This window comes from Periophthalmus magnuspinnatus, chromosome 23, assembly GCF_009829125.3.
Source record: "Periophthalmus magnuspinnatus isolate fPerMag1 chromosome 23, fPerMag1.2.pri, whole genome shotgun sequence".
In the NCBI taxonomy this organism is placed as follows: domain Eukaryota; kingdom Metazoa; phylum Chordata; class Actinopteri; order Gobiiformes; family Gobiidae; genus Periophthalmus; species Periophthalmus magnuspinnatus.
In genome coordinates this window covers 20,943,705-20,965,636 of record NC_047148.1, presented here as the reverse complement: position 1 = coordinate 20,965,636, position 21,932 = coordinate 20,943,705, and the positions used below count along the sequence as shown (strand labels likewise).

Below are 21,932 nucleotides of genomic sequence, written 5' to 3'. Positions count from 1 at the left end.
TAGTAGTCAGTTAATAGGACAATTGTTATTTTCCCCATATTTTTCAGTTCTGCCTCTAATTTATTTTATATAATCTTTATTGAAGCAGCTGTCTTATGTTTTACTGTATTTTTATATTGTTATAAATATCACTTTTTTGAGATGATAAAGATTCAAGCCAATATTGACTTCTAAATGTGATACTGATGCCAGAAATGTATTTTTTCCAGGCAGAAACCTTTTGCCCCTTGTATTGTGTTGTACTGCAGTTAATTTGTGAAAAGGTCAAGTTGAAAGATATGACCTGTGAATTTGAAAGGACATTTTAATTGATAAGAAAACACACACACACACACTGTTCATTAAGGCACAGCTGGATAAGAACTAATGACTGTTTCTCTATCGTGATACGTCAGAGTGAGATTGGGACATGGGGGGGACATGGAGGGGACATGGGAGGGACATGGGGGGGAGATAGTGCTTTAAACTGAACTGTGTACCTCACGGATCAGAATTAGGTTCAGAGTCTTTATTTCCTCAGTACCTCTGTGTTTAGACTGCCCTGCGTTGCCATTTTAATATTTATAGTATATTATTGTGATATGACCCCAGGTGTAGATTAAATAAAAACACGTACACATCACACAAAGCAAAGTTGAACATTTAGTGTCTTTATAAAACAGATTTGCAAAATATAGCCAAGGCTCATTCATTTAAATATGCATAAATAGCAAGAAAATATTTTCCCATTTCAATTCAGATAATTCCAAACAGCTTTGTACATGAATCATTACTGAAAAGCATATGAAAAATTCAGCTTGATCTTGCAGTAAACACAAGCTTATACAGCTAAAGCGATTGTTGATTTTATCAGAATTTTACATCTCCATAAAACACTCATAGTTTTCATAAACAATAAAACAAATCTTATTCAAGTCTTTGAAGTAGTACACATCTTTGGATGGAATTATCAATCTTTAAAGAGCCATGTTTCACATGAACAATGTGATCTATGTACAATAGTGCAGACAAAGATTTGAAAACAGGACAGGCTGATTAAGTTCGATGACACATTATCTTTGTTTCAGCTCAGTGTCATGTCGGGCTTTAGAACAGAGTGGAGCACGTTTACATTCAATGTTTAAAATTCTCACTGGAACTTCCCTTCTAGCACTTACACTGCATAGGTGCAAAGTCTTGTTTTTGGCATATGTCTCCACGTCTTTAGTCACACTCCTGCATTTTGACTTGATGTAGCTCAGATGCATTTATTGGTGACATTTTCTAAAGCATAAAGTGAACTGTTTTATTTTCATTCAAATATGTCACCGAGGTCTTGGCAGCAGGTTTTCAAATTTTCTTGGTCATCATTACTCTGTTTTTAAAAGGTGCTTCAGCTTCAGAGAGCAGATTTACATTTTCACTTGGCCGGCTCAGAAATGGGAGGAGCCCGGTCCAGGCCCATGGCCCAGGGGTCAGTGGGTGCACTGTAGAACTGAGAGTGAGGAAGCATGTCTTCTCCAGAGATGGTGAAGGCAAACATGCCGTTCTGACGGCCCATTCTGGACTTGTGCTCCTCTGGACTCACGGGTTTGCCCTCTGCTCTCACGTGGTCCCGAGCCTCTTGGTCAGTTCCTTTCAAACCCAGACCCCTGATGCCCAGACCCAGCATCTCCCCCAGTCCGTGAGTCTTGACCGCTTGGTACGCGGAGCTTAAACTGTTCTCTTCAAAGCGGTTGATGGGGTTTGACGGGGGACACAGGAAGTTGCTGGGTGTTGTGGACCTCCAGGCAGCTGGCTTGCGCCCCCGTCTGGGGCGGGACACGCGGCAGCTTTGCCTCTTGATGTGTCGGTGCAGGTGATCTGAGCGAGTGAAGCTTTTGTAACAGTGTTCGCACTGGTATGGCCGGACTCCCGTGTGTATGCGCAAGTGGTTCTTCAGGTCATAGTTGTGGACAAACTTTGAGTTACAGTGGAGGCAGATGTAGGGACGTTCACCTGTGTGCTTCCTCATGTGGATCTTTAATTTGTCCTGTCTGCAAAACAACAAAATGCAAAGTTATGAGAAATATACACTGGAGCAGGTTTTAGTGTTGATAAAATACGTCTGAAAATTATATCAAGAAATTGGGGAAACTGTTGCAAACAAAAACCTAATCAATATGATGTACTGAGTCAATTGTGTGTCCTCAAAAATGCAAGCAAAAACTCGGCAAAGAAACAGGATGTTGATGATAAAGAGCTAATGAAACCAAGTGAGGGGGCTTTCCACCTGCTCTCTGATATGTAGATAAAGAAGCAGAATCTGGGGTGTTTTTCCATTAGCTCTGATCTTTGAGAGCAGGTGCATGTTTTGCATGAGCACTGTAGAAACATGGAGGGTGAGTGCTTCAGTACCTGGTGAAGCGGACTTCACAGATAGTGCACATGTACGGCTTCTCTCCTGTGTGTGTCCTCATGTGCCGGGGCAGTTTCCCTGCTCCCTGGATGACCTTGTTGCAGATTGGACACTGCTGTGAAGCTTTGGGCTTCATCTTCCTCTCCTCCTCCAGCTGCCAGGGGGGAAACAGCGCCCCCAGGTGAGACGCAGAGCTCAGAAAGTTCAGGTATGATCGGAAATCTGCCTCGTCCTTAATTTGACCTAAAGCATGCCCCTCTGCGGCCACTGACCCTGGGCTGGCGCTGTTACCGAGGCCAGTAAATTCTTTCATGTAGTCCCCGTGCAGCACTGTGGGCGGGACTTCCTCCTTCATCTCCTCTTTGATGATCTCTCGTTTGACGGCCAGGTCCAGAGGGCGGGTGCTGTCATGGGACGCAGGAGCGGAATAGGTGCTGGGCAGTCGGCCCTGAGGGGAGGGTCCTGTGTGAGGATGGTGACTGGGGTCAAGGAACTGCTGTGAGAAGCCAGGAAAGTCTGCAGCCCAAACAGACGGGTAGAAGCCAGGCAGCAGAGGGGAGAGGTGAGGCCTTCTGTCCAGTGTGGGCATGCGCGGGTACAGCCCCTCCTGAAGAAGAGACTCAATGGAAAAGTCCTTCAACGTGCGGCTTTCTAGACTCTCCTGAAAACAACCAGACAAATAATTGGTATTTTTTTTATTACCAACATGTTACTTTATCTTTTTATTACATAATCCATGGAAAATTAGGACTATTGTCATACCACTGGCAATTCAAAACTAAAATTTACACATTTTGAAAAGAAAAAGTCCTCAAACATTCATATAGGCTTTAGATTATATACTATACAATAAACTATATGCTTTACAATATATGAAAAATATAAGTTAAGATGATAATCCTACAAGAGATAGACCTACAAAAAACATCTGACGTTTTTGTTTTCCTTTTGTTTTCAACGTACCAAGCCTTTAAAGCTTTTTGTTGGACAGTGTCACTTAATTATTGAGAAGAAGGGATGAGGCATTTGTCTGATGGTTAGAGGCTGCCCTAGTGAGGTCATGGTACTAAAAAGGTTAAAGTCACAATTTTATTTTAAGGAAAAGGCTCTTAATACAAATTTATCAGAAAAATACCACAGTCATGATAAGAAAACACAAAAAAAAAAACGATTTTCAACACATAATACCAATATGTGCTGGTTTTGATATGGATCAAGTCTATTCTAAAATGATTCAGAAACAAACCAGTTCTATCCCATTTATTTTTTCAGTACTGATACTTGTTTTTGAGTATACAAGTATCTAGTTTCAATACTGTTTTTAGTATTGATTCATTTCTGCGTATTGATTGTGTAAATTTATGTAGAAAATTGGATGCTACTTTCTCCAAGTTTTTATTTTTCTTCAGTTTGTTTTAAATATATCCAAGCCGTACCTGTTTGCCCGTGATGTTGTCCGGCGACTGAGACGGCGGTGACTGCGGGTTGGGCTGGTAGGAGGAGGTGGTGGGAGGCGGCGAGGAGCCTGTCCCAGATGGCGTCTGCTCCCCCCGGCTCTCCGATGACCTCACAGACCGGTCGCTCACGTCGTCATCTTCCTCCTGCTCGTCTTTCCTCGAGCCCGTGTCCTCCTCTTCCTCCTCCTCGTCCTCCTCCTCATCCTCCTCTGCCTCCTCGTCATCCTCCTCCTCTTCCTCCTCTCTTACTCCGCCACCTCCGCTGTCCATGATCTCCAGGCACACGTTGATGATGCACGGGATCTCCAGCATCTGCGCCGCGTTGAGGATCTCTTTGACGTTGGAGGCTGTGATGGTCAGGGTGGAGGTGTAGGCGAAGTCCAGGATGGCGGTGAGGGAATCCGGGGCCACAAAATCGATTTCGTACACGGCGGCGGCGTGGTGCGGCTCTACCCCGTCTGTAGTTGCCACGGTGAAGAGTTTCTTGAAGTACTGACTGCAGGCCGCCAGGACGGAGCGATGGGTGCGGTATTCCTGGTCCTGTACGATGAGCACCACGTCACACAGGAGCCCGTCCCGTCGCTGCTCGTTCAGGCTGCACAGGACGTCGGTGCTGTGGTTCGGGAAGGGGATCCCAATCAAGTCCTCCTCTCTGTGGTGCACCATGGCTCGGTCAATATGGAAGCGTCACTGGACAGAAACACAAGGCGACTTAGGAAAAAACGACATCTATGAGGGAAACAAAACACTGAATGTGCATTAGACTATAGCCTTTTATAACTTAATAGCTTGTGTAGCAATTGTGCTGTACAAATAATAATAAATAAACGTAGATACACTTATGTACGAACTGTCAGAATCTGATATTGCATGTTTCAGTTGTATAAAACAGGTTATTAGAGGTGTGATTAATACATTGACACCAGCTCTTTGCTCGTAAACGGGACATTTGCTGTGTCATTTCAGCACAGCCTCGGTTTCCTGTTACGTTCTTGTGAATTGTGGCATCATATTTGTTTGGCAAGTGGCATCGCAATGATTAAGAAAAGACTATAAGGGTTTTTGTTTGTTTTTTTTTTTTTTAAATATGTTGTAAAATTGTTCCACCCAAACTCGCTGAGGAGTAACACAACAGCTGGATATTTCAGCACCAACTCACTTTTTTGTTCATTGATATTTCTTGACTGCAATAGTTCTACCACAATGAGTGACAGTTTGGCTTTATTAAAATATACTGTGGGCTTGCTTGTTGGTGTGCCATCTGTGCAGTAAAGGCAACAAGTGGTAAATACAGCATGCCTGAGCAAACATCGCTTGGGCTAATATTTATTCTCCAATGTGCAATCACTTTGCTTGTACGAAAGTGTTGCAATTGTTATCGAGGGGGTGAGAACACAGGCTGTAAATTAAAATACCGAAGACTGTATAGTTTAATACTTACTTACAGCTCATTACGTGTGTAGAGCAGCAAATAGTTTAATAATATAGTTCATAATACAGTCCTGACAGTGGGGAAATGTGTATGATCTGGACAAGAGGATCTTTTTATAAGTACATTTATTTTAAGAATACTATATATGCTTTAATATCGCATTTTAGATTCAGGTTTTTGATCATAGATTTTAATAGTTCTGTTTGATTCTGTACTTTTTTAGGGGCTGGTCCAGTGATGTGTGAATCATGTAGTGTGGCAAGTGGCAAGAAACTAAATCAGGTCAGATTGTACCAATGCAAGACGCTGCATCCTGTGAAAATGCTTAGAACACACTTTTCACTTATCATAGTGACTTCATTTTAACTCTACGCTTTAATAAGACAAATTTCCCTTTTTTTAAAATCTTTTCTCACTCCCACAGCTGGACTCCTACCTGTTGATTCACTGCTCTGTTGTTTACGGCGATAAAACCTCCTTTGGCAAAGTGCTCATTCATTCACATCTATGAATAGAGCTCCCAATTCGCAGTCCACACTTGGTGGTCACCGAAGGCATGTGTAGATAAATACTTTGAAGCCGGCCCCACTGGCCACAAGCTGCATTGTTGACTCGAAATGGGCCAGGGTAAGAAACCACACAGCTGCACACACACTCATACACCCAAAGAGTTTTTACACTAAAATGGATTCCATAAAAATACAAGAATCTAGAAAATCCTTTAGTTCACCTGCAGGTATACATCTCAGATACCAATCTTACATGTAGTTTATTCTTGTCTGCTCTGTTGCTAGGTTACGGTTGCTATGTTCATGCCATTGATGCAGAATGGACATAATTAAGATATCTTTACATGAGGCAGTGGTAGCCTACAGGCTGTAGACTAAACTTTGTTTTTAAGAGACAGGGACAAGGGAAGCTAATAAATACTGATTAAAACATAGACAGTTACTGCAATTGACCACGTACAGTAAATATCTTATTATGTGTTTGGAGACCCTTCACAAAATCCAATGGTTCAACCACAAAAAAATAGACACACCACAGCCATATACTGTAAAAGCCTGATTAAGGTGGGAGAATCTTCAGCCGGAGATCAGATGGCCCTAAAACTTCCCGAACAGGTTGCACAAACATCAGCGCAGGGGCCCCTCCCTGAAAGAAGCTGCCAAGACAAACAATACCGCCAATCTTGGAACAACAGGGGATAAGAAAGAGTGTATGGGCTGGTAGGGCTTGCTCACCCGCTGTCATCCCACCCACTCTATAAAGTGGGACTGGACACGTGCTGCCGTTGCTGTTTGTTGGAGCAGTGGCCCAGCAGGACCACACCCCCTCTATCCTGGTTCCCACTATTTGCTCGCCACTATGAGCTCTTACAGCGGCCTGCCCCTTAATTACAGCATGGAGAGGATCTAAGAAGGATGTGCCACATAGACAGGGAGGGAGGAGGAGGGCATGGCATTCCCACCACAAGGACTTGGAGCGACATTTCGTCAGCCAAACAACACTTAACTATTTACACACCCACCTACCCACCCCTCTGTGCAGTCAAGGCGGGGTGTCTTCAGACAGGCCATGACCAGCTTCTCTTTATGATGTTTTTCATTTAATTTAACTGAGTCTCATCAAGCTGTCAGTTGAATGTTAGATAAAGTTATTCCTCTTCTCCAAAGGTATGGCCTGCATTCACCTGCATGTGTCCAAACTCAGATATGAAAGTGACCAGTAACAATGGTCGGCCTCGTCTCCTGCTCTGGCTCTGTCTTCTCTCATGCCGCACTTAGTCACCAACACTTTCAACTCAGCACTCCCACCCCAAATTATGTGTCACCTCTATTCAATGTCCTCTTTTGCCCGGGAACTAGATTTGGGGTCGGAGCCACAGGCGGGCAGCAGCGCCCTGCTCCTCTCCCTAATAATTGAGGTGCACTCCTCCCTTTGCAGCTGGATCATTATGCCCCAAGTGCAGGGCTACCTCGTCCCCAGCCTTGACCGCTCCGGCCACAAATCAGTAGCTAATGTCCATCTCAGCCCTTGTCAGAGACAGACACTCATTTGGCCTGTAAGCCGTAACAGCTAAAGCTAGTTTATCCCTGTCAGGCCACCGCATGCACCTGACCCACATGCTAAATCACCATCCGCCAAAGTTTGGCCCTGTCACCCACTGCCCATTGCAAACACCTGCTAAACAGCTGTCACACGCCCACAATTGCATGGCCAATAATTTACAGTATTGACAGGGGAGATTCAGACCCTTATTAGGAGGAGACATTCATTTGAGGCCATGTGCACTAGTCCATTATCTGCTGTGGAACAGTGCAACTGTGTGCTGAGCATACTTTCTTTAAATGATTTTCTTACATTGAGAACAACTGTCTGGGTCATATGCGACTAATAGCCAAAGTTTTATTTAATTGCTGTCAATTAGTGGAGCAAACGCTGAGTATATCAATCTCTATAATAATCGTAGTGCAATGTCATGGCCAAATTGCAGCATTTAACAGCAGAGTTTCTGCAGCATGTTCTGGTGTACTGAGATTTGCTCGTCATCTCAAAAGTGACACTGAAGGTGTAGAATAAAAATGCAGGTGTCTGTGTTTCAGGTGTCCAAAAATGTTGAGTCCTGCAATAATTTAAAGTACAATCTTTTTTCAACTAAAATAATAATAACTTTCTCTAATTTTAAGGGGCAACTTAATCATTCTGTTATTTTATTCTATTAACTTCGAGCCTCTAAAAGTGCACGTCTGTAATCATCATTACTATTAGTATCTGAGGACCCCATGCCCTTAGAGAACTGGGGCCAATTTACCTGCGAGGCCTTTTAAAGTATCATCTCTGGAGCCTCCAGGGCGGCCCACAGCTACACATCATTATCTCTCTCCCCACAAAGTAAACAAAAGTTTTAACTTTACTTCTGCATTAGTCTTAAATACAGTATTTTTCTATCACATAGTATTTTTTTTTTTCACTGTGATTCTGTCACAATAGAAGGAGCAACATCCTTAGATTCAAATTTTACTTTTTTACTCACAGAATCAAGCTTCAAAATACTGCAAAAATGTGTTTTTTTTTATGTTTGCCACAATCATAAATATACAGTTACTTTTATCGCTTGGGCAGAAGGCGTAAAAGCGAATGCAGCATGTACATTATGTGAAATATTAGAGTACACAGTATACGCAGATGAGTAGGTGTGTGGAGCCTTATTATCTTCATCCTTATTATATGTTTTATACACACATGATTCATATACATTATTACACTGAGAAAAATATTTTGACTTCACTTAATGACATTTAATGATATTTTGATATTTTAGCGCAGGTGTAATTAGACCTGAAAAACACGTTACACTTCCTGATGAAAAGTGTTTGCTTCTGGTCATTTTGTAACAGCATGAGGTAAAATGTCCATAAGCTGAATGATAACACACCAGCGGCAAGTAATCATTTAGAGCTTGAGCTGAAATCCCAAACATGTTTTTATTATTGAGGCCACTCTCATAAATACATCCTCACACTGATGAAGTTCTTTTCAATGTGTAATAATATACTTTACTACACCCTCTGTCATTATAAAATAAATACACTTAAAACATTATTCTGTACCGTTTGGACAAGGACTTAGAGATCTTAGCACAATGTGAATATTTTGGGGAATGTATTTTATAATTAGTCTAAAATATCATTATAACTCTTCACATTTAAACTTATGTACTATTTTTATCACTTTCATTTGCCACACAGACTCTTTGCTGCTACAACAGAACAACGTTATGAGACAAAGTTTATAACTTTTAAAACTACTTTTTCAGTATCTGCATGCGTTTGAATAATTGAATAATTCCACATTTCAAGTTCGTGACCCACACACTGTTGTGCGCACTCCCAAACTCTGGCATTCACATTTCATCCACACATGTCTTGATACGTTTTGCCCAGCATTCCACAGCTTTCAACAGGCTGCGCTCACCTCACCTTGACTTTGCTGATTCCCCTCACGTGCCTCTGTAAGTCCAGTCCTCTAGGAGGCTTCTCCGCTGCTCCCCGTTTGACCTCTCACCATCGCCTTGTCTAATTGAAACCCAGCTGATTCTGTCTTTGTCTGTCAGTCAGTGTCGGCAGACGGTCACTCCATTCACAAGCTCCTCACACTGGACACAGCAATGTCTCATTCATAAAAAGCAGAAGGTAGAGCCCAGAGGGGGGTATCCAGCAGGCAGGTGCTCCGCTTGTTTTGGTCTGTCTCAGGGTTGTAGAGTTTCGACTGAGCGCTCCTTGTTGTGTGTGGCTCATGAGGCACGAGCCGCGAGTGAGTGAGAGGAAGAAGGGAGGGAGGGCAGCAGCAGCTCTGCGCTGGGGAGATGTCGCACCACTAGTTTTTATAGCAGGGTGGGTAGCTCAAAGATAATAATACCCCATCCTCCTCCACAACACAAGTTTAAGCGCACTGTGTAATAAGCCCATGGCGCAGACACCCTCTGATTTGGGTCAGACAAAATGAATTTTTAGTTGTGTTCTGGTGGATTTTTTGGTATAAAGGGAACGGGGAGAAAGAAACTCCAAGGGGTTGTTTGGGGAGACAGAGGGAGGGTAAAAATGGAAATGGGAGAGAAAAGTTGGTGAGGCTATTTTGTGCTCCTCCACTGCCCAGAGACGAGACGCACAGAGCTAAGAAACGATGAGATTTATCGAGGATGGAAGGTAGTGAAACTTAAAAGAGTGTTTAAAATGTTACAGTGAATAAGTTCTAACTAACTCACCACATTTAGTTTCAGTGCCAGCGTATCTCAGCAGAGCTCTCAGATGTCACAGGTGATTGTAGTGGTTTGCTGCGTGACTTTTCTGACAGTTACTTGTTCTCGTACATATTCCCCTTTACTTATACATGCTTCTTTGAGATTATAGAAGCACTGAGAGTTATCGTTATAGTTGTCATTATTCTTGTGGTAAATTACTCAATTTTAAACAAGTTAGAAGTCTTTTTCTAAACCATAATCTAAACTAAAAAACATATAATGACAACTGAATCAGAGAGATCAGGAAAACCTTGGTGAGGTTTTAAAATCCTGTTTGAACCACGAGTTATTTTTAAGTCACAAAGTGTACAAGTAGAGTTAATTCACATGAGATTTTTGGGGGAATTTGATTCAGAATTAGTTTGTTTTTGGCCAAGAAGGAGTGAAACTGAAAGATTAAAGTGAGCTGCATTTTCAGACCAAATGTATATCTCATCTGGGTGAAAACTTCCTGCATGACCTCAATAAACCACACCCTTATTTAAATGAGGTGCCCACAACAGGAAGTGTCTTTTCTGATACGTTTGCATAGTAATCAACATTTTTGGCTGCACTGTGTAAGAGAGAGAAAGTATTTACGACATGAGATTGTTCTTAACACAAACCTCCACGTACGTTCATTCATAAAGGTAGAACACTCAGACAACCATTGTTTGCCCAGCGGTTTGCAGACCTTCCAATCTGAACCAAAATATTTGCGTGTATATATAAATGTAACCTGACAATCACAGCTTTATGCGGCAGGCAGCTAACTTACACAAACAAGTGGACATCAGAGCTTAAGGCAGACGGCTGTGCCCACTTCTCTCGGAGGAAAACAGGGACCAAAGTTGACCGCAGCCCGAGCCCTCGTGGTTTACACTGTTTTGTGCAGGGTGAGAGGCAGAGCCAGCTCATTTTGGCATCCCGTATATATAAACAGGGTCAGCCACTAACTGCTCACAGCTCAGCCAGACGGCCAGAAAACAACACTTGCTATACTGTACCATGGTCCGTCTATGCCAACACGTCACTGCAGCCATAGCAACTTGCTCAAAGTGGTACCTGTGCATGCAATTTTTTTTTATACATAGTTAAACATAAAATACTATAGTTGTTTGGCCATGGACGACTTAATATATGTATTTTTTTTACCGTATCAAGGTTTTAACCCCCCAAAACACTGGTCTGTCTGCAGGTTTCTCCGTCAAAAAAGAGAAAAAGAGAGAAAGAAAATCAGGAGAAACTATGTGCAACTGCAAAATAAAATAGTAAAAATGACAATTATGGTTGGGGAATTAATCAGTTTCATTCAGAACGAATTTAACTAACTATTTCTAATCACCAATGATCAGTTTGGGTCTTTTTAATCAAGAGGTCCACAGCCAGTCCTGTGTCGCTAAAAGTATATTTTCTGGGAGTTTAACACTGGAAGGAAACACTTTTTACTGATTTTATGTCAAATGTCCCTGAAAGCTAAAATTACTTCAGGAAAATTAACATTGAAAGCAATTTTTGTTTATTTTTTATTAGAAAAAAAGTAAATCAAAACAAAAATCATGGTCAGTCAACACGAGGAGCAAAAAAAAAAAGTGATTTATTTTGTCACATCGCCCAGCAGCTCTGTTGCAAAGCGTTACCTTTATTAGTTTGATTAATGAGATTCAAGTAAATCTTTGGACCTTTGAGTGTTCTAGTTTTCTTTTTCCCTGCTCAGTTTCAATCGTAAGAGCGCAGTTCAGCGAGTCGCCCGTAGGAGCCGCACGTGAAGCCCTGAGCTGGGTACGAGTCATGTCTGTCTGCCTGCCTGTCTGTCTCGTTGGCATGTGTCGGTACCTGTTTACCGACACCTGCTGGGCCCTGAGTGCTCCGCGTGCGAGGCCACCAGATTGGAGCTGTAGAGGGGGCTGGGGTGTGAACAGTCATTAGATCAAGTTGATATCACGACGACGTTAGTGTACCCAGCATGCACGGTAAAGATAGAAACAGCACATAACACGGCGTATAAGGACCTGATCTGCGAGGAGCTGGTCGGACGGTATAGGACCACACGCCATTGGGCAGTCGGGTCAGAACTAAGCTTTGTCTAGTGGTTCAGATTTAGTTTTGACTGGTTTTCTTTCGTTTAAATGCGTAGGACGGGTTAGACTAGTACTGCCATTTCACTAAAACATAAGTAACATAATAATATTTAAGAGTTTACTCCTAGTTTATCCTTTTGTAATTTTATTTCCTAATAAGTGTGACATACAGAGGTAACTTCATTTGTTTTACCTAGCAACTATACTGTCTCAAACTCAAATTAGCCGTAAGCCGCAAGAGGCAGAGTCGGGATTTTATGGATGTACATTGTTATTTGTTGAATCTTGTGTGACAGGAGTGCAAACAGCCGACCACAGCGCGAGTGGCACGTGCGTTTGGGGTTTACAGATTAAGAGGAAGCTTCTACACACAACACGGTAACGCCAAACTATCATTAAACTTTCATATTGTCCTGCGGGCCACAAAATATTGTCTCGCGGGCGACCATTGGCCCCCGGGCCGCGAGTTTGAGACACCTGCTTGTTTAATTTGCACAATAGTTATGATTTAATAAATAAAAATATATGTTTAAGTCGTATTTATATTGTCAGAAAAGCCTGGATCTTTGTGCATTGTTGACTTACATAGAGCTATTCCTTTTTGCGCTAGTTCGGGTAATTTTCAACTCCTATTTTTCAACATTCTTAACAAGCTGTCACTTGACTGGTGTAAAACAAGGATAAATATTTACCACGGGTACTATGCCACCAAACACAGTAATAATTAGTAAAACATGTAAACCTGCCCAGACCTAGTTAAGTCCTAAATTTGTCTCGTGTGGTCTGGTTTTGTACCGATTCAGTCCCTGGATCAGATCAGACAGACAGGAGACGGTATATGTTTTAGAGCCGCTGTATCGAGGGCGTGGAGTTCATTAGGAGTTGTTTTGGACAGAAGACGAGACTAAAGAATAAAGGATTTCCAGTATATAAAGAAACTACTATAACAATGGTGGCTGCTGCTGCAAACTGCTACTGTCTCATTTCTTGTTGTCTTTTTTTTTTTTTTTTTTCAAAGGCATTAAAGCCAAACATTAAAAAAAAAAAAAAAATTCTTACATTGCTGCGGTGTTAGCCTTGAAATCAAGACATTTGTGTGGAAGCTTTCTGAATCAGCAACCCTGCTGTTACTATGCTGTGCTCATTCATGTGCTGCTTTCACATATACACTGTTTCATTTAGGGATGTTTCCGGCTGCATTCTGTCATTCAGCTGATTTAACGCTCTTGTTAGTACGATGAGATTCTTGGTTAAAAAAATTAATTAATTAAAAAAAAATCCAAGGCTGTAAATGCACTGGACACACGTAAAGCACAATTCATGTTTTATATATTTGCTTTTTAAAGTATTTTGCACAGCAGCTGATCTACGAATACTTAAAACACACAAACATGCAAACATCGACTTTTTATCTTGCACGCTGAACATTTCTGAAAATATTCCTGACAATTTTCTGTTCTATTGTGAATAAATGAACCGACCATTAACATTTTCGTGTGTAACTGCCAGGATCGTCCCTTTGTGTATTGGGTTTAATACGTACAGTGCGTTTCAGCAGGTGGGGCTGTTGTGAGAGAGGTTTCTGACAGAAAAGAGAAGCGCTGATCTGATCCCACCACCCTAAGCCTCCTCCCAGGTCTCCTCCTGTCCAAGGCCAAACCTGTGCACTGCGGCTGCTGGTATGTCAGAGCCACTGCGTTTTCTGTCCACAGTATCAGAGCTGTGCAGGGAGTTTTTCATTTAAGGCTTGTACTTTGTTCTGGGTATGTTTATATTTCTGTTTGCGACGCAGGGGGTGTACGTCCTCGCCAATGTGAAAATTGTGAAATTTCATGTAATTTTGGGTATTTCTTTGGTAAAGTGATGGAATTATTATTGTCATGGAATCATTTCTATAAACCAAAAACATTTTCTCTGTATATTACATCACGCACGTCCTGTGCTCAGTGTTGCCACAGCTGCCGTGGGGCACACTGACAGACGTGGCTGCCAATATCCTACTGTCAGTCATTCAAACACCACCGTCACACTAAAGCCCTTACACATACACAGCCTTCCAGGTGAACGTGACCCCGTTAGTATCTAAGCTGAGTCTGTCCAGCTGCTGTTAAAATGCAGCACCGGGGCCCGGCTCACAGCTAATCATTTGTCCGAACAAGTTTGAATCACGACGCTGCTGGCGTTCCTCAAATGTGAAAGATATTTCCTCTGAAATATCTGCTCCTCATTCAGAGCAAAATGTACATTTTCTCTCACCTCGAAATAGCAGTGCTTTGTCCATTGTTTGTGCAGGTTTGTGCTGTTCTCATTCCTCTGTGTGAAACTAGTTCATATCAAACATTTTTGGTAAGTTGCTGTGTTATTTTCATATGAGCGGACCGTGCGTTTATCTGATTATCTCGCCTGTTATTCACGCTTATTAGAACTAGGTGAATAAGACAAGATCCCAGACTGTCTCTGTATAGAATAGTAAAAGTGTCTTAGTCTTGTTTGGCCAGGCTAGTGTGAACCTGTGAGACCTGTGTGTCCACTCAGAGCTCTGTGTTGGGCCTGGATGGTCTGGTCAGTCTGAGCTTTAGCGTGGAGGGTCGTGGGTGATTGAGGACACCTCCTGGTGGTGATAACGAGGAGAGGCCAGCCTTGGTGGGACAGCCTGTGTCTGCCCTCAGGTCGTGTGGGTGTGTATGTATGTGTGTGTGTCGGAGCAGAGCCTGCGGCGCTCTGGCACCTCCTAATTAAAAGCAGTCAGGCTGCAGGGCAGGGGAGACAGATGCCTGTCATGAAGCACACTACATACGGACACACACGTGCAGCGCTTCAGCCACACGCACAAACACATGATCAGGACACAGCCATCCGCCCGTCCTCATCCCCATCACACCCGCCCACTCAGGTATCACAGGTAGGAAATGTGCATCGGACCAGCATCTCCAAAAATGACAAATTGGGAGTGTTAATAAGGCCTTTCTGCTTAAAATTGCATTGCTGCATGAATGTTTTGTTGCCTGATTTTGAGAATGTGCCACTTTCATGAAAAAATCCATTATTTATCTGTTCATTGCCTCGGGTTAAAACAAATTTGGCTAATTAAAGTTAAACTAGTCAATGATCTCCCTTAACTTTGGCTTGAAAACCTGCATTATGTCCAACTTGTTCTGCAGTGCCACTCACAGGCGCACACTTTCCTCCGTCGTGACCTGCTCTTTAGTTCCAGATTGACACATCTCTCTTCCTCCCCAGCACAGAATGAGACATAATTGTCCTGAATGTCTGTTACCTGCAGACTCTGTCACTTTGTATCTGCTCCCCCATGTGCGGCCCCACGCTGGAGGCAACCACATCTAGTACTTATTTGGCTAACCGCTGTTTGTCTGGGGTAGGTGGGTGGATCAAGGCTCGCTGCTCTCCTTTCTCTCCCAGTGATTAGATAGCATAAGCAGGCCAACTAGCCGAACCCACACACTCATGTCTCTAAAACTGCCAGGCGGGCCTGTGTTCTCTGTGCTGCCTCTCACACACAGGTGGGTGGACCCACTTATTCAACCCAGATCTTTTCTCTCAGACATTATAAAATCGTGCCGTTTTTTTTCTTTTCTTCTTCCCTTCATCTAGTCCCTCATTCTGATTGACATTTGACAGTGCACTACTTATTAACATGCTGCACTATTTTTTATATAAATATACAATTAGTTGTACGTAAGACTCTGAGCCTGTCAAACTGAGGCTAACACAAATACACAGAGTCACTTTACTGGGCCAAGAGGGCAAAGATACTAATATTTCATTTTTTAATCTTTATGTATTTATTTCTTAATCAAAAATATTAACTGGTGTTTGTTAGAAGTGTGTTTTATATTTTTAAAACAGTATTTCACCCTCTGTGGCTGTTGTGACACTCCTCTAGAGCACAGGTCTCCAGTGGCCTTCATGTATGGTATAGTTGGTTAATTTGACAGTAAAACCAAACTGTGGCACTGGAAATTAGACAATAGCTGTTAAAAAAAAAAGATAATTGTTGGTAGAATCCTGAGATTGCTCTTTTAAAGTTCATGACATAAAATTGTGCCAACAGAATAATCCATAGATATAGATGGATACATTGGTAAGAAAGTGTAAGTTTTCCAAAGCCAGCGTGTGGCACAGAGTCGACCTGGCGGAGAGGCTGGTGCTGCCTGGCGCTCTGTCGTTTGTGCCAAGACACAGCATTTTGTGAGGAGCGCAACAAACACAGAGCCCACAGAAGGAGCTTTTTTGGCAGGGCCCAGGCCTCCCACCCACAGCAGCCTCTTCAAGCCTCCTCCCTCCTCTATTCATGTGTGAGGGCGGCTTACTCACTCACTCACCCAGCGAGCTCACCCTTCTACACACAACCTGCACCAGCAGCTCCGGGGGAGGCAGCAGCCCTACTCACGGACAGGGCTCAACACGACACCATACTTTTAACATACTGGCACCAATGAGGCCTTCAGATCACGGGGGATTTTCACCCTTTACACTGAAAGTAACACGGAATTTACCCAATAGTGACAAGACTGTATTGTGTGACAGGAGATTTGTGTGAGGGTTCGGCCACATGCACACACACACACACACACACACACAGTCACATGATGTCAGGTGGGAGAAGGCGGGTGGACTCATTCACTCTGTCAGCCTCGTTAATGAACACATTGGATCAGTTTGAACTTTTAAAACCCTCTTCACTGTAAACTGTACCAGACTCAAACAGAACACAAAACACAGGCACACAGATATTTTAAGATCACATGAAATAACTCAATACATTGTTGTCATAGCATTTTCTATAAATTGCTGCTCGTCACTGACTTAAAGGGGAGGGGTGGGGGTTGTTTCTCATAATATCAAACTAAGCAAACATGAATGAAATCTGCTGCAAGCGATGTTTGTACAACGCTGCGTAAGAAAGGTCGATAACAAAAGAGCAACGAGATCAAGTTGAATTGAGATAATCTGAGAGAGACAGGGGCAGAATAGGGCTCCTGTCGGGGCGTGGAGCCTGTAGGTGTGGTGCTACTGCTTCTCAGACTTATCCCCATCTAACCCAGACTGAAGCAAACAGAAGTGTGCTCACTGTGGGGTCTTTGAGATCTGCGTCCTGCGTTTAGAATAACAGCGGAGGAATATGACAAGCCATTATTTGTCTTGACTTTATAACACTCCTGTGATTTAAAGGGATGGATGGTGGAATGTCATGTATCATACTGGTCTGTAGTGTGTGTCAGGTGTGTGTCAGGTGTGTGTCAGGTGTGTGTCAGGTGTGTGTCAGGTGTGTGTCAGGTGTGTATCAGGTGTGTGTCAGGTGTGTATGAGGTGTGTATGAGGTGTGTATCAGGTGTATATCAGGTGTGTATGAGGTGTGTGTCAAGTGTGTGTCAGGTGTGTATCAGGTGTGTATCGGGTGTGTATCAGGTGTGTATCAGGTGTGTGTCAGGTGTGTGTCAGGTGTGTGTCAGGTGTGTGTCAGGTGTGTGTCAGGTGTGTATCAGGTGTGTGTCAGGTGTGTGTCAGGTGTGTGTCAGGTGTGTGTCAGGTGTGTGTCAGGTGTGTGTCGGGTGTGTATCAGGTGTGTGTCAGGTGTGTGTCAGGTGTGTGTCAGGTGTGTGTCAGGTGTGTATCGGGTGTGTGTCAGGTGTGTGTCAGGTGTGTATCAGGTGTGTGTCAGGTGTGTGTCAGGTGTGTGTCAGGTGTGTATCAGGTGTGTGTCAGGTGTGTGTCAGGTGTGTATCAGGTGTGTGTCAGGTGTGTGTCAAGTGTGTATCAGGTGTGTGTCAGGTGTGTGTCAGGTGTGTATCAGGTGTGTGTCAGGTGTGTGTCAGGTGTGTGTCAGGTGTGTATCAGGTGTGTGTCAGGTGTGTGTCAGGTGTGTGTCAGGTGTGTGTCAGGTGTGTATCAGATGTGTGTCAGGTGTGTGTCAGGTGTGTGTCAGGTGTGTATCAGGTGTGTATCAGGTGTGTGTCAGGTGTGTATCAGGTGTGTGTCGGGTGTGTATCAGGTGTGTGTCAGGTGTGTGTCAGGTGTGTGTCAGGTGTGTGTCAGGTGTGTATCGGGTGTGTGTCAGGTGTGTGTCAGGTGTGTATCAGGTGTGTGTCAGGTGTGTGTCAGGTGTGTGTCAGGTGTGTATCAGGTGTGTGTCAGGTGTGTGTCAGGTGTGTATCAGGTGTGTGTCAGGTGTGTGTCAAGTGTGTATCAGGTGTGTGTCAGGTGTGTGTCAGGTGTGTATCAGGTGTGTGTCAGGTGTGTGTCAGGTGTGTGTCAGGTGTGTATCAGGTGTGTGTCAGGTGTGTGTCAGGTGTGTGTCAGGTGTGTGTCAGGTGTGTATCAGATGTGTGTCAGGTGTGTGTCAGGTGTGTGTCAGGTGTGTATCAGGTGTGTATCAGGTGTGTGTCAGGTGTGTATCAGGTGTGTGTCAGGTGTGTGTCAGGTGTGTGTCAGGTGTGTATCAGGTGTGTGTCAGGTGTGTATCAGGTGTGTGTCAGGTGTGTGTCAGGTGTGTGTCAGGTGTGTGTCAGATGTGTGTCAGGTGTGTATCAGGTGTGTGTCAGGTGTGTGTCAGGTGTGTGTCAGGTGTGTATCAGGTGTGTGTCAGCTGTGTATCAGGTGTGTGTCAGGTGTGTGTCAGGTGTGTGTCAGGTGTGTGTCAGGTGTGTATCAGGTGTGTGTCAGGTGTATATCAGGTGTGTGTCAGGTGTGTGTCAGGTGTGTATCAGGTGTGTATCAGGTGTGTTTCAGGTGTGTATCAGGTGTGTATCAGGTGTGTTTCAGGTGTGTATCAGGTGTGTGTCAGGTGTGTGTCAGGTGTGTATCAGGTGTGTGTCAGGTGTATATCAGGTGTGTGTCAGGTGTGTGTCAGGTGTGTATCAGGTGTGTATCAGGTGTGTTTCAGGTGTGTATCAGGTGTGTATCAGGTGTGTATCAGGTGTGTTTCAGGTGTGTATCAGGTGTGTATCAGGTGTGTATCAGGTGTGTGTCAGGTGTATATCAGGTGTGTGTCAGGTGTGTGTCAGGTGTGTATCAGGTGTGTATCAGGTGTGTTTCAGGTGTGTGTCAGGTGTGTGTCAGGTGTGTGTCAGGTGTGTATCAGGTGTGTTTCAGGTGTGTGTCAGGTGTGTGTCAGGTGTGTGTCAGGTGTGTGTCAGGTGTGTGTCAGGTGTGTATCAGGTGTGTATCAGGTGTGTTTCAGGTGTGTGTCAGGTGTGTGTCAGGTGTGTGTCAGGTGTGTGTCAGGTGTGTGTCAGGTGTGTATCAGGTGTATATCAGGTGTGTGTCAGGTGTGTGTCAGGTGTGTATCAGGTGTGTATCAGGTGTGTTTCAGGTGTGTGTCAGGTGTGTGTCAGGTGTGTGTCAGGTGTGTGTCAGGTGTGTATCAGGTGTGTATCAAGTGTGTGTCAGGTGTGTATCAGGTGTGTGTCAGGTGTATATCAGGTGTGTGTCAGGTGTGTGTCAGGTGTGTATCAGGTGTGTGTCAGGTGTGTGTCAGGTGTGTATCAGGTGTGTTTCAGGTGTGTGTCGGGTGTGTGTCAGGTGTGTATCAGGTGTGTGTCAGGTGTGTATCAGGTGTGTATGAGGTGTGTGTCAGGTGTGTGTCAGGTGTGTGTCAGGTGTGTATCAGGTGTGTGTCAGGTGTGTATCAGGTGTGTATCAGGTGTGTATCAGGTGTGTATCAGGTGTGTTTCAGGTGTGTGTCAGGTGTGTTTCAGGTGTGTGTCAGGTGTGTGTCAGGTGTGTATCAGGTGTGTGTCAGGTGTGTATCAGGTGTGTTTCAGGTGTGTATCAGGTGGACGCACACACACTGTGAGCTGTAGAGCTGTAGTGCTTTCCACTCTGTCACTGTGCTGCCAAAATTCAGATATTCTGGAAAAATGTTGTTATGTATATTTAGTTGTATCAGATGTGTACTTGACATTTCTTTGCCCCAGTACTTGCAGTATTTAAAGGTACATGTGGTGACTGTGGTCTCCATGGAGATGTGATTGCTTTTCCTCGTATATTTCACAGTATAGCATTAAACTTATATCCATTTTATTTGTTCAATCACAGGTATTTATATTCCCAAAAATACTTTCAGAAACATGCATTCTTACTGTGGGCTCACCTCTCCACAGATCTGACCCTGACATGGTTTGGCTGCATGAAGTGTCACATATTCGACTCCATAAAGATACATTGGTTTAATGTCCTTCTCTGCAACATTCTAGGCAAAGCAATAACATCCTCATGGACACAGACAGTAAAAAGTTACATAGTGCACCTTTAAAATATGTGCTGTATTTACTCAGAGTGACTCTATAGTTTGTAACTGTGCGACATGCAATTGACCTCAGTAAGTTTTTGTTTATCTTACACAAGATGCAGCCAAATAAAGACAAAAGTATCTCCCTGCTCCTGCAGAGTGAGGCAGGTCCGTGCAGCGGGAGGAGGAGGCTGTGCACGTGTGTTGTAACATTTCCAGTAGAAACAGCAGACAGATCTTACTGTATCGACCCTGTTTGTACCAAAGAAGCACAAACTTCACCAAAGGTTACCATTCTTTAGAATCATTTGGGCGCCACATGCAGTTCTTACCTAATTTCAGACCACAACAAACAAAATATAACCACTGCTTTGAGACAGGAAAAAGCCAAAAGTGAATGAAAAAAGTGAAAAGAGGAGGATGATGTGTAACTGACCTTTTGGAGGAGTTTTGATTTCAGTTCCTTTTCCTGTGCACCAGTCCCTGTCAGGAAGCGGAGCAGTGGCAGCCGAGTACGACTGAGCCAGACCAGCACATGAGAAACTGCATTTGCTCAGAAGGTGTGTCAGTGATGGGGAGTGAAAAGGTACCGTTCCGCGAAGTGATTATCTAAGTAACACAACAAAACAAAAGTGCTACACCCACCGGCCTCAGCCAACACCCCTCCCTCCCTCTAAACCAAAACTATTTGGCAGCGTTCCCTGCAGTCCACCTGTGCTTAGGGGAGGGGAGTGACATTACTTTACACTTAGGGCCAAACCTTAACTGAAGTACAGTGTAAAGACACCTGTAGAAATCATATCTTTTTTAAATTGTTTGTATTTATGTATTTAGAACAGGGAGAGATAGTCATCTAATGAGGAGCCGGGGGTTAATCTCACTGAGTAAACTGCAAATACAACATGTACAAGTAGATTTATGTTTTACAAATATTCTCCATACAGCAGTACAGATTTGTGCTGCTTGTTCCTCTGTGCCAAACAGGAGTTGGAGGGTTATCAGCCCCTGAACAAAAGTGCGAGGAGTGGAGGAGAGGTAGATCCAGACTTACAGGGTGTGTGTTTTTGTACAAACTTGTACTTGGGCAAATGAAACAACAACTGTGTCATTCTGCTTCCATAATACAACATAATAACTCTGATATAAGAGGGTGTAATTTTGGATTATATTAGACTAGCAGTCCCTAATCTTCTCTCTCATATGGATCTGTACTAAAAATATGTTTTTCTCCTGGACCAGTGAAATGGGCCAGTAATAACAGCACAAAACACATGCAACTGTTTGTGTTTAATCTTAATAATGCATTAATGTTTATAGTTTACTGTTGGGGCCCCTGTATGAGACAGTTGTTTTAGTTCAAATATACTGGTGTCTGCTGCTCAGATGTGCACTTTTTCACCACAGTTTCTGGATACAATGATAAAACAAAACAGACCTTTTCAAGGTGAACTAAGTAACTGTGTTTTTACTGGAATTTTCCAAGCTCTGACCTTAAACCTGTTTATCTTGCATTAATTCAGTTACTGGTGTTTTAATTTCTTGGAATTATCT

The 21,932-nt window shown here is 43.4% G+C and overlaps 1 protein-coding gene across 3 annotated transcripts; it reads right to left on the bottom strand.

Annotated features, from left to right (window-relative positions):
• Nucleotides 1-629: 629 nt before the first annotated feature.
• LOC117391403 (zinc finger and BTB domain-containing protein 7C) lies at nt 630-20,943 on the bottom strand. 3 transcript variants are annotated; one of them, XM_055231886.1, is made up of 4 exons: nt 20,818-20,943; nt 3,814-4,524; nt 2,377-3,038; nt 630-2,015 (listed from the first exon to the last, which is right to left on the bottom strand). In XM_055231886.1, the coding sequence occupies exons 2-4, from the start codon at nt 4,498-4,500 to the stop codon at nt 1,400-1,402; spliced, it is 1,965 nt and encodes a 654-aa protein (XP_055087861.1). In that variant the 5' UTR covers nt 4,501-4,524; nt 20,818-20,943; the 3' UTR covers nt 630-1,399. The 3 variants fall into 3 exon arrangements, with proteins under 3 accessions (XP_055087861.1, XP_055087862.1, XP_033845102.1); XM_055231887.1 differs by lacking the exon at nt 20,818-20,943 and adding an exon at nt 9,245-9,793; XM_033989211.2 differs by lacking the exon at nt 20,818-20,943 and adding an exon at nt 9,250-9,793.
• Between the last annotated feature and the right edge of the window lie 989 nt (nt 20,944-21,932).